The following is a 15,370-nucleotide window of genomic DNA, read 5'->3' as shown; positions in this document are numbered from 1 at the left end:
CCCCCCAAAATTAATCTGTGACCCCCCCCCCCCCTTTTTTTTTTTTTTTTTTTAACACACACACACACACACACACACACACACACACACACACACACACACACACACACACACACACACACACACCCCTTGCGGTGTTTTCCGGGATCACGCCACTGCCTCCACTTGGGATCCACAGCAGCGATATGGCTGATCATCACCGGACGGGACGGTGTTGTTGTCAGCTAAAGCAAAACAAATCATGCACTACAGCCGGTCAACAATGCACTTACTGAGCCAGCGGGACATTGCAACACACCGCATAACACAGGGATAAGACTTATCAGCGGTTCATAAGGTATCTATTGTGTTTTCTGGCCAACTAGTTGGAGGAACTTGTCGCAGTGGATTCGTACCAACGTGCTGGATTACCACACACAAGTGGAACAATAGTCGCTCGCAGCAGAAACACTTAAGCAGGTTAGTGACATATCGCTGTTATGTTTATCTATGTATATCCACCCAGACGACTTGATCCTGCAATGACATTGACATCAGGGGCCATCGAGGAACTACAGCTGTATTTTGAGGTTACCCTATCACCTGACATTGCAGGTGCCATCGGTATGTGGAGGTTCTTTTTCTATCGGGGAAAAAAACCCCAAAACATTTGTGTTTATGACACATGTGCCTTGAGTCTTATGGGACGTGTATATGAAACTAAAATTGGTCTTTCACTTCCTCCCGGGTTACCATAATCTCACATTATGTTGGCGATCATCCCACCCAGATTCTAAGTCCCTATAGGAATATTATAGGGATACCACAGGAGAGAAAATAGCCTATCACAAAGTGCTGTAAAGACAACTATAGAGCCACTTTTGCGTACCACAGACACACTGTGTTCCTACGGGAATGGTATAGGTACAAAATAGTGGTTTTTCGTCAAGTCTGCGGTAAATACTTAGTTGAGACTCTATGTGAATGCAGCCCTGCTCGTGTGGAGTTTCCCTCCCCGCTGGGCTGCTGTGTAACTTTTCTTTGCCCTGCCTGACTCTCCTCCTCCCGGATACATGCGTCAGGAAAACACGGGGCGAGGGACTGACCGAAAAAAGCCAGAGGCCTGAAAAGGGAGACGAATCTCTCTACCAGGCCCGAGTCGATCTCTTCTTGTGTTTTGTTTTTAGTTACATGACATTTATTACACCGCTGCCGCCCGCCGCCGTGTGCGCTTTGCCCGCAGTGATGTCAAGTTTTGTCGTCCGGGGGATTATTGTCAGTGTCTTCGCTCGTCCTCAAATGGGACAGTCCAGTGGATTGGGCGCAGTTTTGTCGATAACATCATGGATGGAGCCGGTGGCAAGCCGTGGATAGCACCAGCATAACCCTCCAACAATTTATGACTATCTTAACCGCATTTATTCTCTTAATACCTATTTTCTGTAACATGTAGGCTACTTGGGAGTTTCATTCAGCGATAAATTATTTATGCCTCTGTGAGTGTGCGATGTCCAGATTAGTAATAATGCGCATCCGGCAGTGTCTTTGCCCTTGTCACACACCCCGAACGAAAAGTCCCTATAATATTCCTATAATATTCCCACAGCGACTCAAAGTGTGTCTGTAGTGACCTCATCGTTTTATTATTGTATATTCTCCTTTGTCATTGTCAGATCACCATAATACCTATTATACAGTGCATATTTATTTTCAATTGAAGCGCATCCCCCTAGAATTTCTGATTACTACAGTTCTTTGTTGGGGGCTGGTAATGAATGTTGCTGTCATTTCAAATAAACAAATTAATACATACATAAATGTATCATAAATCATGATTTTATAACATTTACAAGGCATTTACATGCTGTTTTGTCAAGTGGGACTTCCTGTGTGAACTTGATTTCATACATTGTTCAAGATATTCTGAAATCAATTACAGCTATAGGTCCCTGTCTTGTGGTTTGAATTAATCCCAGCTTTAGCCTGTTCTGTGTATAAATAATGAATTTAAAGGGATCTTTCTGCACTTTGTGTGACCCCTGTGGATATGCATCCTGTCCAGATCCACAGAGACAAAACATTCTCTTCACCTTCCTCCTCTTGTAGCTGAAAGTGGGTCTCTATTCTCTGGGCCTCTGCCTGGTCTTTTGCGGTCTTTTCGTAGCTGTTCCATTTATTTTTCTGCGGTCATGTTTTGTGTCTTGTCCCTCCACTTTTTCATTAATCTTACTAAATGCATTCATCACTCTTTTCATTTGAGAAATTAGGTTAAATGAAGAAAGACGCTGAGGTGGAGCCAGTGGGCTAATAAGGAGAATGGACTTCATTTTGGGTTATCTGTTGGGTTGTTTCAGTCTATGTGTGTGTGTCTGTGTGTGTGTGTGTGTGTGTGAGGAATTCAGTAGTTGGGCAGATTTGTGCATTACTCATGCATCCTCAGGCTGCTGTGCCAAGCCGTGCTCAGAGTGGCATTGAGTGCCCATTCCACTCTGCCATGTTGTATGTGTGTGCATGCACGCGTATAATTCATGTGTCAACTGATGTGTGGAAGACTATTTTTTTGTGACGAAAAGTAGAAAATAGATATGGGAGGAAAGATGGTATGTCTGGCTGAAACCAAGTGGGATCTGCGCCTTAGATTCCCCTTCTGTTCTGTTAAAAAAAATAAATATATGTGTGTATGTATGCATGTGTGTGTATGTGTGTCTGCTGGGCATGCTATGATTACCCATCATATCCGTACATGATATAATTAGCTGGTCTTTCTGTGTAGAGTGTGGATACTGCATGCTCAGGTCGTTGGGTTCATTCATTCTGTTGCTGCTACTTCAAGAGGTGTAACTGGCAGAGGAATCCCTGAGCCAGCCTGGCAAGGACCGCATGCTGCAGTGCTGTGTGGCATCCCAAACACTAGTGGGCTGTGGGCTGAGCTGGGATGAAGTTTTCTATGGCTGCATGAGAGAGAGAGAGAGAGAGAGAGAGAGAGCGAGAGAGCAGGGGGTGGTGGTGGCGGCGGAGGAGAGACAGAAAGAAAGAGACAGGGGAGATACAGAGATGTGAATTGTAAATTCTCAGCTTTTTGCCTCGCTCTGTCTTCTCTCCTCTTCACCTCAGAGGGAGAAACTGCAGTTCCAGCCTGGGCCTGTAACCTAGCAACCCGAACGGTGTGTGTCTTGAATAAATCACACCGTGTGTTCCTCCTCTGTCCTCCTCAGGGGTGTGTCAGTGCCAGCCTCCCCACCTCACCTCCGTGCAAACACACCCGCTCACCCACCCACCCACATGTGTGCGCAGAACATCATACATGCTGAATGAGCGAATGTCTGACTCACTTTGTTCCTCTAATTCTTTCATTTTCTCTCTTTGCTGCTCTCACCCGATTAGCCCTTCCTCCCTCATGTTTATTTTATTTGCATAGCACCGGTTGAAGTCATCAATGGTGCACTGTTCTGCTTCTCTAACACAACTCACACAGCAGAGGTGTTTGTGGCAGCCTACCTACTGTATGAATCACATGGCAAATGGCAGCGGCCCTCATTATGTGGAGCCCCGTCCCTCCGCTCTTGTAGGAGTTGTGTGTCAGAGTCGTGGTTCGCTTGATGTCTGCCGAGCGTGGTCTGCACATGCTGCAGCCCTGAGCCACATGTCTCATCCCACTCACTGACATGCCTCTGCCAAGCTCTTCACACTGCCACGTCCATCTGCACCAGACAGGATTCAACATCCAACGCACACTCACGGCCCTGCTTATTACGTAAATCCTTTTCATCAAGTTTTTCTCCAAAAAACCACACAGGAAATGTCTTGGACTGAGCTTAAAAGTATCACATGGAAAGTATCTCGTACAAATATGCTTTAATTATACCAGGGGAAAGATTTGTACTAAGTGCTTGGTGGTTGTTTTTTTTTTTTTTTTTTTCTCTGCTTCAGAGTGGGAAAGCCTGCATCATATTTTACATTTTTTTGAATTTAATTTCTTAGCATTAAGAAATTGAGGATTTCAAATATGTAATATAGAATGATACCCTGAAGTCTTTCCCTCTTAGAGTTGCTGTATAATGAGATTCACATTGCATTACTGTTCATGCTAATTCAACAGCGATAAGATGACGACTGTGAAATTAGTCATTACTGTGTGCCGGAGTTCGTGCGCATGCATGTGTGTGTGTGTGTGTGTGTGTGTACATTTGTGCTCGTACAGCATGTGTGAATGCTCCTGAGTGTGTGTGTGTGTGTGTGTGTGTTGTGTTGCTGGTCACTTCAGCATGTGTTTGTCTGGAGGATAAGGAGGACGCTATATTATCAGTATCTCTCCCATACTATAAGTCATTTACCTCAGAAAATTACAGGATGACAATGAGGCTGAAGGAGGAGAACCCAATCTCCTTGTCCAAGTACGCTTCTTTCCTGATAAAGTCTCGCAAAACATGCAAATGAGGGGGGAGGGAGATTCATTCCATGCTAGTAATCCATGGGTAATGGATGGTCTGAAATGAAAGCGAGATACCCCCCTCCCTTTTTTTTCTCTCGTCTTCAACTTTTTTTTTTTCATTTCTGAGAGATGCTTCTGGCTGAGGTGCAAACCACTTCCAGCTAGGCTGATGTAAATTGGCAGAGGCGATGTTGTTAGCAATGAATACTTTCCTAAGCGCATCTTCTAGCAAAAGAAGCCAGTCGTCCTGAATGGGGAATAGCTGGGTTTGAATTCCCTCAGAGATCTGGGTGTCTCTAATAGGCCTGAAAGACTGAGAGACTGAAAGGATGAATAGCTTTTGTTGAAGCCTCCAAGGTTGGACACAAAGAGAGAGGCAGTGGGTGCCATGCACGCGCTTATGTCTCTGTGTGTGTGTGCCTGCACATGCACTTTTGCATGTCAACTGCTGAGCCCTACGGGTTAGACAGAAGGAGCAGGAAGTGGAATGGAGACAGAAATACTCTGCCATAGTCGCCTCTACCTCCAGGCCAGCTAAGCGGAGTGCAGAGACAAACCAGGAGGAACAGGCTGCACAGAGTGACTCAAACACACAAAAATACACACGTGCAAACAGATATGGCATGCAGTGAAACACACACACACACACACACACACACGCACACACACACACACACACACACACACACACACACACACACACACGCAAAACAAATTTAAATGTACTGTCTCTCAAGTGCACTTTCTACACAATATATGACTTTGGAAGCTCACTGATGTGAAAAGGCATACACACACAAACACTCATAGACACACTCTCACTCAGTGTAGATACACAGTTCAGTGGTGAATAGAAATAGCAGTGCTTGTAGGAAAAACAATACTCTGGGACATTGCTTTCCCCCATTTTATTATAAGCAGAGAAAGCCTCTTTCTCCTTTCCACATATATGTTTTGAGACCAGGGCTCCATTAGTGCGGTCTGTCTCTGTCATATGGTCTCCAGCTTAGGTTGGACAGCTGGTGTTGGTATGTGTTTGAGCTGTAAAAACAGCTACTGTATGGGTGGTGTACATGGGTAGAGCTTTATTCATGCACCATATTGATTAGTTACTTGCCGTTCCGTCATTTTTTCCATTAGACTAGACAGACGCTCTAGTTTTCACAGCCTGAATTCAATAGGAGTACCTGATGGAACAGTTAGCACCAGTGAAATGTGTGTCAATCACAGCTCATCTGGGAGGCCTGCTGTTGTCTGAAACCTAGGGGAGCTGCACAGTCAGCCTTTTCCATGTTTTTTGGTATGTTTTGTTTGTTGCTCTCTTTCACTCCCTTTCTCTCCCTCTCCCACTCTCTCTCTCGCTCTGTCTTTCTTTCTGCAATGTTTGCACTTGGGATACATAACAATGAGAACACACGCTGCGTGAGCAAACACAATCATCGGGAGACTAAAGAACTGTGGAAAATGCACAGAGGCTGCACTGCAGTACTTTCAGTGTACAGTGAAGACAGATGATAAATACCCAAGACTAATGGAGCAAGGTGGATGTTACTGTTGACCGTGGTAATGGTGGCAGTGGCCATGATGGTGATGGTGGGGAAGGCTATGGTGACGGTGATGATGAACATGCTGATAGTGATGTGTGTCCTCTTCCTCCCTTCCCAGGCCTGTGGGCCCCCGGTGGTGCTGCTGAGAAGATGGACAGGATGAAGATAATCAAGCGGAGGCTGTCCATGTCTCTACGCAGCGCTCGGCCCGTCGACGACTCCCTGTCCGAGCTGGCTGAACAGATGGCCCTGGACGAGTCGTCAGCAGCCAGGGACAATGGTGAGACACATGAGCAAGTTCATACACATGTAGACACACACTACACACACACAGATAGCACCACAGCATATGTAGACATACAGGCATGCCTTACAGACTTTGTATTCAAACTTTGCCGTTCACACACACACATGCACACATGTACATGCACACACATGAAATTATCAAACATGGAATCATATGATATATTTGCATGTTCTCCATGGGCATATATGCAAATGTCTCATTGCATCCAGAAGGCATTTGCAATAGAAAATATAAGGTATGAACAAAAGGTGGCTCAATATAAAAAGAAGAAAAGGTTAAAAGGAAGATGGCAGGGCAGCGTGTGCTGTTGATATGAAAAGTGATCGCCTCACCTCTGTAACCTTCTCAGGTCTCTTACAATGATCAGTTTGATTGTGACCTCTGTTAAAACTAGTGTCTCTCCAGGCAGTAGCATACAGGAGGCAGAGGCACTGAGGAATTTCTCATGTGCTCCATTATTTCAAGACATAAAGATTCAATTTGGCTCTTCTTCAACATGTGAAAAAAAGACCAAGTGAGTGATCGAGTTGTTTGCAAGTGATGGCATGAATGCCGGGAGTCCAGAGGGTGCAGTTGATCATTGCATGGAGACTTGAGAAGGTTATGCAAAATTATGACAGCACACATGACAACCTTTCCTCATGATGTGTTTCATTTACACTGAAGTTCCCTCTGAAAAAAATATTTAAACTAATACAGGTGGTTTGCATACAGTGTGTACTGTATGTGCAAGTGTGTCAGTATGTAGCACTTTTTGCTTAAATGTGAATGTATTTTCTGTGTTTGGGACGTTTTCTGCTGTCCTAGACAGCCTCTCAGACACATGCAATCTCATACACAGCTTGATGCAAGCTATCCAACCCACTGAAACCATCCTAACTTTCATCATCTCATCAGCATCAACCCCTCATATCACTTAATCCACAGCTGCAAGGCCATGAGGATAGTTGGCCAGAGAAAAGGTGATTGGTGGAGACTATCGGCAATGTGTGTGAATACACAAGGTGTTTGTTTTGTGTATTCAAATGAGTACAGGGGATTATTCTTTTGGGTCTTAAAAGAAGAGCAAGAGGCACTGCTGTTCTCATGACTTACAGTACATGTGCCATCTGCTGGGCATCTTGTAAGATTGCAGGCATAACCGTGGAAAATGCAGAGAGAGACAATTCATCTGAGAGAAGAGAGAGATGTGTACGTGTATGTGTGTATGTGTATGTGTATGTGTATGTGTGAGTGAATGTGTGTTTATGTGTCCTGTCCTTGTTCCAGACTGACACCATGTCAGTACAAGGAGCAAGGGAAGTTATCCCTCCCTCTTCAGCTGCTTCTGTCAGAACAAAATAGAGAAAGAGAGAAAACAAGAAAAGACCTTGTGTTCAAATGTGGCAAGTCTTGTTTCTTCTTGGGCTCGAGATGCTGACTGCTTTGCAGTGTGGATGCAGGGAGTGTTCAGACGTTAAGTCCCCGACATCTCCCTCTTCCCCTGTTTAATTTCCCTCCTTCCACCTCTCCCTCCTATTTTAACATTCCTCTCTTTGGTCTGTAATAGCTCAAGTCATGCTGGTTAATTTCCAGAGAGAGCAGAGAGCAAAGAGCAATGGAGAGAGGGGGGTGAGATTGAGGAAGTGATGTCGAGGCTGAGGAGAGAGATATTAAACTTTAACCATTGCTCTGCATCTTGTACTTCCCATCTATTTTCTCTCTTTCTTGCTGTCCTTTCCCCTACATGTCTATATATCTTTGCAAGAGTGGTGAGAGAAGGACTGGCTTGAGAAGTGTCGAAGCTGGCTCTGACCTTGGATCTGTTCTGTTCTGTCACCTTGCTCTGAGCTCACCTGTCTTGCTGGAGGAGAGACTGTTGGAGAATCGTGTGCGGATCTGAGCTGCAGGCAGCGGGGAAATTAAGCCCTTAGTTTGGGAATCATGCTGAGATTTACAGTACAATGTAGAGGAAATTGGGGATTATTGGAAATAGAGGAGGCATGTGACGTGCCGTGAATATACACACATATGCAGCAACGGGGATTTAGGAATACAAACGAATGTTAAAGAAGGAGAGGAAAACAGCGGATGCTTGCTGACAGGGTATTCCACATGCTGATGCACATTTTGGGGGGGTTAATTTATGGTGTGTGGCCTCAAAGACGACAGAAGTGCATTGCTTTAGCCATAAAAATGAAATGGCCATCACTAATTTCTCTGCAACTTCTATAACACCGCTTGTCTCAGACAGCCATCACAATCATTCTAAAACTCCAACTAAGTGGTCCATTTGCAGCACATACAGTATCGCCAGCTGCCACTTAGTTAGCTGAATGTCTGCTCTGGCTCCTTCGTCAGCCGTTTGGTTCTCGCCTTAACCTGTCTGTCCCGTGTCTTACTCTATGTCTACTATTATTTCTTCCAGAAGCATGTCTGCCTTTTTCACTAACAGGTCTTCTAAATCACACTTGATCAGCGCCTGTCTCCCCACCTGTGACTCATTATCTGTTCCTCTGTCTCTGTTGCCTCAGAAACATTCGATGACATTTTCTGTTATTTCTACCGACTGTCACCGCTCACTGTAAGCCCCGACTGTTTCCTTTGTTTCTGACATGACTACTGCCACCGTATGCAGTCCTGTCCTTTCCCCATCAATGGCACATCTACTACTGCTACATATTGTACTGTTCCTACATGTTCTACTGCCTGTCTGTGTCTGGTCTCTTTGTGACTTTGTGTCGTTTCCTTTCCTCTGTCTCTCTCTTCTTCTCCCCCCTTTCCCCTCCTACACCTTTATCATCCTTCTCTCTCTCTCTGTTTTGTTACCTGTGTTACTTCTTCGCAACTCTTCCTCCTTCCTTTTCTCCCCGATCGTTTCTTTCTGTCTGTGACCCCCTCCGATCTCCTGTCAACCCGTTGTCCTTTTGACCTTTCTTTGTACTCCATTCTCTTTCCTCTCCCTCTCTCTTCCACTCCTCTTTCCTCTTTCTCTGTCCCCGGCTGTCTGTCTACCTCATGTGTCTCAGAGCCTGTGGTGGTGTGTGCCGTGCACCCCCCTGCCTCCCACAGTGCCCCTTCCTTCCTGCGTCAGTACGCTGGTCAGCTGGGCCGCACCGCCTTACGCAGAGAGCCTGGTGGGGGGCTGGAGCGAGACAGACACTACCTCAGCCTGCACAGGACCGGATCCCTGGGTACACACACACACACACATGCACACACACACTAACAGATGCAGAGATGCACACAGACATGCACATGCACATGCAAACAAACATCACACACATATGCATGCGCACACGCTCATCTACAGATATACACACCTGCACTGATGTACACACAAATGGACTGGAAAAGAGAGATGAACACACACATATACACACAGATGTACCCATTTAACACACAATTAGGCACATAGTGAGGTCATCACTCACTGTTTCCAGCATTTCCACGAACTTCCTATAAAGCACCTTCTCATTCTCTCTGTTCTCGTAACATTCTTTGCATTTTTTTCCACCTCTGTTGTGTATCAGTACTTCAGTCCAGAGAGCTCCTCTGGGTTTTCCTCCGTCTGTGTAAAGAATATCTTAGTGTTCAAGTGTTGGGCCGGTATCGTTGTTTGGTGAAGGTTTCACTGGAGCAGAAGGTCAGTCTTGAGTGATACTGCCGCCTGGGGGTGGAAAACTCCCATCCACATGCTGATGTCATGCACTGATGTCATCATAGCTCTTCCTACAGGGAGGGAGGGTGTGTGTATGTGTGTGTGTGTGTGCATGTGGGTTTCAGTGAATATAACATCATATTAACTATCTCTACTCCTCCCAGCATTTACTATGAATCTGAAAGATAAAACTGTAATGACCTCAATCCAATACACATACACACGCACACGCACACACATACAGCCATACACAGCCACACACACATACAGTCACTTTTTCCCCTCTGTCTGTCCACATTATGTAATGGAGTGTGTGGTCCGTGGCTGTATAGATCCCAGTAATCTCGTTTCCCTCTGTGGGAGCAGTGCTTATTTCGGGAGCAGATTGAGGGAAAGAAAGTCAAGGATGAAGGGAAAGAGAGGCGCCGAAGAGCAGGATAATGGAAACGGGGTTAGAATGAAATGGAGCTCAGACGGAGAGGAAGATTGATTCACAGAGGACTGAGGGATAGAAAGGGAGAAACAAAAAGAAAGGATGAAAGCAGGGAGTGACGGACGGAGAGTGATAGCAGAGTGGTAGTCTTACAATAGCACCTTTGGGAGTGATTTTAGCTTTGTGTTGTCTATCCCCTGACACCTTGTCTGAGTGAACTGTGGATAGAAGCACACCCAGACTCCTACCATCCACTGAACTCTGGCTAATAGGAAAGCTGGTCTTGTACCTGGAGCAGCTCATTGCTGCTCAACAAACTGGGAATAAGATAAGAACAGGTAGGAGTAAACTTAAAAAGTGGGGTCAGTGACAGTACTCGTGGTACATCAGTAACAGGATACATCAGATTAAACAAAAGAATAAGAAGAATGAGGTCTAGTAAACATTATCAAACAACAGTCACAGCACTAGGATGTATTAGAAACATAGGAATACGCTTTAAAAAAAAATCTTCATTTTGACAGGTCATTTCACCTTTTATTTACTGTTAAAATTTTGTTTTATGAACAAGTGAAAGAAATCCTCACACTTTTTTCCAGTGCTAATCCATTTACCAGCGCTCTGCTCCTTCTTTCTTTTCCCTTTTGCTACTATTGTTTTTTATCTTTTGTTTTATTCCTGAAATGGTTTTAATCTAACATGCTCATGGGAAGCACCTTGTAACTTTCTTCTGAAAGGCGCTTTATAAATAAAGTTAAGAGTTCATTATAAGTTATGCTTATTATTTCAGTTTTCTTGGATCAATGATCATTTTTTTTTATAAAAGTGGGTTGTTCTGACTTGATATACCTTGTTTTACCTTGCTCCCCAAAAATATCTGAAACAAGTGAAGCTGCATTGCAAAGAAGTAGTGTTGTGTCATTGTCAGATTTTTCTCACTTGATTTAAGTTAAAAAAAAAAAGAAAGGGTGTCACCCTAAACCCAAGGACTGGGAATATTGTGAAAGCTTTATTAGTAGAACTGGTGGTCTGGTAGAGTGACTTTATCCTCCTGCCACGCTGAAATCCACAGCTGTGTCGGCACACACTGCAACCTAAAAAGGACTTAGCTTAACACGGCCCCTAGAATAGACGGTATTCTATTATTAAAACTCTGATAAGGAGCTATTTGAAATGTTAAGAGGAATGCTGTGTGTGTATGTGTGTGTGTGTGTGTGTGTGCATATGTGTATTTGTAAATCTGTGTGTGTGTGCGCGTGCGCCCCCAGTCGGTCTCGCTGACTCACTGTGTGCCACTCAGCAGTCAGACCACGTCGCCACCCTTTAATGGAGCGACATGATGATGCAATCTCTCTTTCCTGCTGCACTAAAGAGATTACCGTCTCTCTCTCTCTCCGTCTCTTTCCCCTTTGCTTTTTCTTGCTGTAGGAGTTTCAAATTAAACACACTCTTCATCTGTGTAAGTGAGTTTGGCTGTGGGATTAAACATGCATGTCAGAGGTGTGTGGCCTGCAGCCAGAGCGATGGGGCTTTCTGAGCAACATAAATCATCTGTTGCTAAGTGGGCCAACGCCCATTCACATCCGACTGTACTTACAGTATGGAAAGATTAGCAGCACACTCCCGCTGCCTCATCTCTCTAACTCACCTACCTCCTCTCTCTCTCTCCCTCTCCCTCACACTCTTGCTTTCTCTCCATCTCTGGAGATCTGTAGTTACACTGTTGAGGATTAGCTCGCCCTCCTGTCTGCTTTACTGTGAAACATGACTGTGGTGAAAGCAGCTCACTCTTCCCAAAACCTGCATCCAGCTGCTATCTCTGATACTGTCACATAGCTCTTCAATCACTTCTCTCCTGTTTCTGTATCTCTCTCTCCCACACTCTTTCTCTCCCTCTCTTTCTCTTTCTCAGCATATCAAAACATTGTTCTTAACGTTCAGATTTAAATAGAACAAAGCAAAAACAAAAGGAGAGAATACTTCTCAGTCCCTGCTTATAGACTGCGAGACATCTTGGCTGTGCCAGGGATTTAATATCATGCATTAACACTGCATTAATCGCTGTTGCCCTCTCCTTCCCTCCAATCCATTTGCGAACCCTAACCCTCTTCACCCACTTTCAGATCGGATTTAATAAGAACAATGGAGTGGACTCTTTTTATGCAAGTTGGTCTTGTAAGCTTTTTATGCGTGGTGGGATGCTTGGCTGACCAGGGACAGAATAAAGAGTGCTATACTGGCTTATGGGAGCTAAAAGGAGATGTTGCCGAAGAACACTGGCAATTTTTAGACCTATATATACTGTATAGTGTATAGGGGAGGGAAAGAGTGAATGAGAAAGGTGAAGAAGGTGGCTGTTACAGAGCCTATAGCTGAGGCACTCTGGTCTCAGTAATTGAATAATCAGATTCCTAAGACGCAGATAAAAGGTTTAGAGGTAATTACTGGGGCCTAAAAGTGCTCCCGCCTCCCAGCCCCGTGTGTTTGTGCGTTTCAGTGCGGATTCCCCAGGGATCTTATTTACGTGTCATTAATTTTTTTGCAGGTGAAAATGAGATTTTCAGTGAAAACAAAGTATTTTCAGTGGAAGCAGAAATGAAGAGAGGCAAATGCGAGAATAAAGACATACAAAACAAGGCGGTGAGAAGAAGTGACAGTGGATGAGACCTTGGAGAGAGAGCGAAAGATATGTGGAGGTGGCAGCAGAGCAAAAGAGAAATCTTTGCTGTGTACAGTCGCACTTCTGAATATAAAGAGACGTGGAGACGGGGAGGCAGGAGGGATGGGTGGAGGAAGCAGCTTTTGTCCTTGACTTGACACGTTTGCAGGCTTTGAAAACCGCCTGAAGATCAAGGATGCAGCACTCTTGCTACGTCAGTGCACGCTTGTCCGTGCACTATAAACGTCCATCACTCACTGCCGTTCAGTGTGTGTGTGTGTGAGTGCAGCAACATGCATGTATGTTTACCCAGCTGCACCAAGGATACTGTTACATAATTTACATCTTGGTTATTGACAGGTGTGAGTTTTAGTGTGTGCCTGCCTGCGTGTGCGCGTTAGCACGTAGTGATATAATTAACTGCATGATTATTGACAAGTAGGGTGTGTGTGTGTCTTCCAGCATGTGTGTGCTCAGGAGGTTCCAGCCTGACTGACAGCTTGATTATTGACATGAAGGGAGAGGTGAGCTTTTATTCTGTGGTTGTTGCGCACATCTGAGGAATAGCTGATTAAATATCACTCTGAACTGCTCCTTGTTTGTCCAGCATTTAAGGAGTGTGTGTATCTATGCTCCAGATTTATGTTAGAAAGAGAAAGAGCAATGCAATCTGGATTGTATATGTATTAATGCGTGTGTGCTTGTAATAGTATGTACAGGGGAGCGAGAGCGAGAGAGAGTATGTGTGTGTGTGTGTGTGCACATGTGCTGAGCATGGATAATGGCCCATGTTCCTGGTCTCAGGGGAAGGACAGAGAGAAGGAGAGGGAAAAAGGGGAGTAGGAGAAAGGTGGAGAGAGAGGGAAAGGAAGATGGAGGTACAGGATGCCATAAGCGTAACTCAGCAGCCTTCGAGTCTCAGTCTCTGTACCAAAGGGTGAAAAGGAGAAAGTGACACAAGCTGGAGAGGAGGCAAAGAGCAAGGAAGGAGGAGAGAAGATAAAGTGATAGCGATCGTATCGCTGTGCAAGAAAATCAATAGAGCTGATATCCTGTATCGATTCTCTCGCCCTTCTTATCGATAGGTATCATTTATGTGCTTTTGCATATGAACGCTATGCCATCCACATTGTAGCGCACCTTGTTAAGTGCATTGTACTAAGTGTTTTATTACATTCAATTGGGAATTTTGAATTAAATTGTTTTGAGCCAGTTTGTCATTTATCATGTAACATGTTTCATATTTTATTAGTTTACCCAGTATTGCAATGTATCATGCAGGGTTGTAGAATTTTTTTTTCAAAGTTTTATTAATCTGTTAGCAAATTTAATCAGTTATTTGATTGTATACAATTTTGCTTCATTTTCAGTTTTTATTATCATTTTTTTAACATTCAGAATATGAATGGACGTCTAGCTGACATATGAAAACAATTTGTTGATATGAAGACTATGAAGCCTGTGATGAATCAAGGCAACAGCAGAGACAAGCCGATATTGTTGAAGAATCGATGAAAAGTGCAGAATACAACCTACATTTTTAGTTAATTGTTTATTATTGATCTTAGTCAATGATGTTTTTGTTTTTATTGTCTTTTGTATGTTCCTGCTTGTTTTCTCTGTCCTTTGTAAGTTGACAAACTAGCTCCTCCCTGGAAATGAATAAAGTGTATCGTTTCGCATCGCATCGTTTCGTATCATACTGCATCAATCAAATTCTTAATGGCATTTAACCAATCAACCATCCCTAGTATTGCGATGCCAATTGTACCGTGACCCGTGCATTATGATATGTATCATGAGGTCCTTCGCAGTGCCCAGCCCTAAACGCTGGAATGTGAGACGTATTCTGACCGGGCAGAAAATATTGCTATCGGCAGTTGAATAAGAAGAAAGGGAGAGTGTATATTCATCATTCTCTCTGGACACAGACAGATAGGAAGAGAGAGAGAGAGAGAGAGAGAGAGAGAGAGAGAGAGAGAGAGAGGGTGTGAGAGGGATTGTTATCACATGAGAAGGAGAAGAGCAGTAGGAAGGTGGAGGGAGGGAGCAAGAGTCCTAACAACAGTGCGAGCAATGATAGGGGAGCAGAGGCAGGGAGGGAGCAACTGAGAGAGGGGAGTGGAAGGAAAGAGAGCAAGAGAAGGAGAGAGAGAGAGAGAGGGACAGAAGAGAGAGAGCGGCACAATGGTCTGAATAGAGTGGCATGCTGAATAATGGTGGATGAAGAGGGAGGACAAAGGAGAGAGATCTGACAGAGAGAGAGGACAAAACGTCAAAAAAAGGGAAACGCAGGACTGAAAAAGGCAACGAGGGAGAGTGTGTGAAGGGGAGAGAGCGGAAGAGTTGAAATAGTTGAACACCTGACAGATG

General features: G+C 44.4%; 1 protein-coding gene across 5 annotated transcripts in view; it reads left to right on the top strand.

Moving 5' to 3' along the window:
• Positions 1–178: 178 nt before the first annotated feature.
• LOC115361503 (cyclin-dependent kinase 17-like) overlaps positions 179–15,370 on the top strand; it is a 39,426-nt gene continuing 24,234 nt past the window's right edge. For 3 of the 5 annotated variants that reach the window (XM_030054889.1, XM_030054888.1, XM_030054890.1), the window contains exons 1-3: positions 179–459; positions 6,077–6,238; positions 9,274–9,438. In XM_030054889.1, coding sequence (XP_029910749.1) covers positions 6,109–6,238; positions 9,274–9,438 — 295 coding nt within the window. In that variant the 5' untranslated portion in view covers positions 179–459; positions 6,077–6,108. The remainder of the gene's footprint in view (positions 460–6,076; positions 6,239–9,273; positions 9,439–15,370) is intronic. The other 2 variants (XM_030054893.1, XM_030054892.1) reach the window with 1 other exon arrangement.

This window comes from Myripristis murdjan, chromosome 7 (assembly GCF_902150065.1).
Source record: "Myripristis murdjan chromosome 7, fMyrMur1.1, whole genome shotgun sequence".
NCBI classification, from domain to species: domain Eukaryota; kingdom Metazoa; phylum Chordata; class Actinopteri; order Holocentriformes; family Holocentridae; genus Myripristis; species Myripristis murdjan.
The sequence above is the reverse complement of the archived record's forward strand: the minus strand, read 5'-3'. Positions and strand labels throughout refer to the sequence as shown.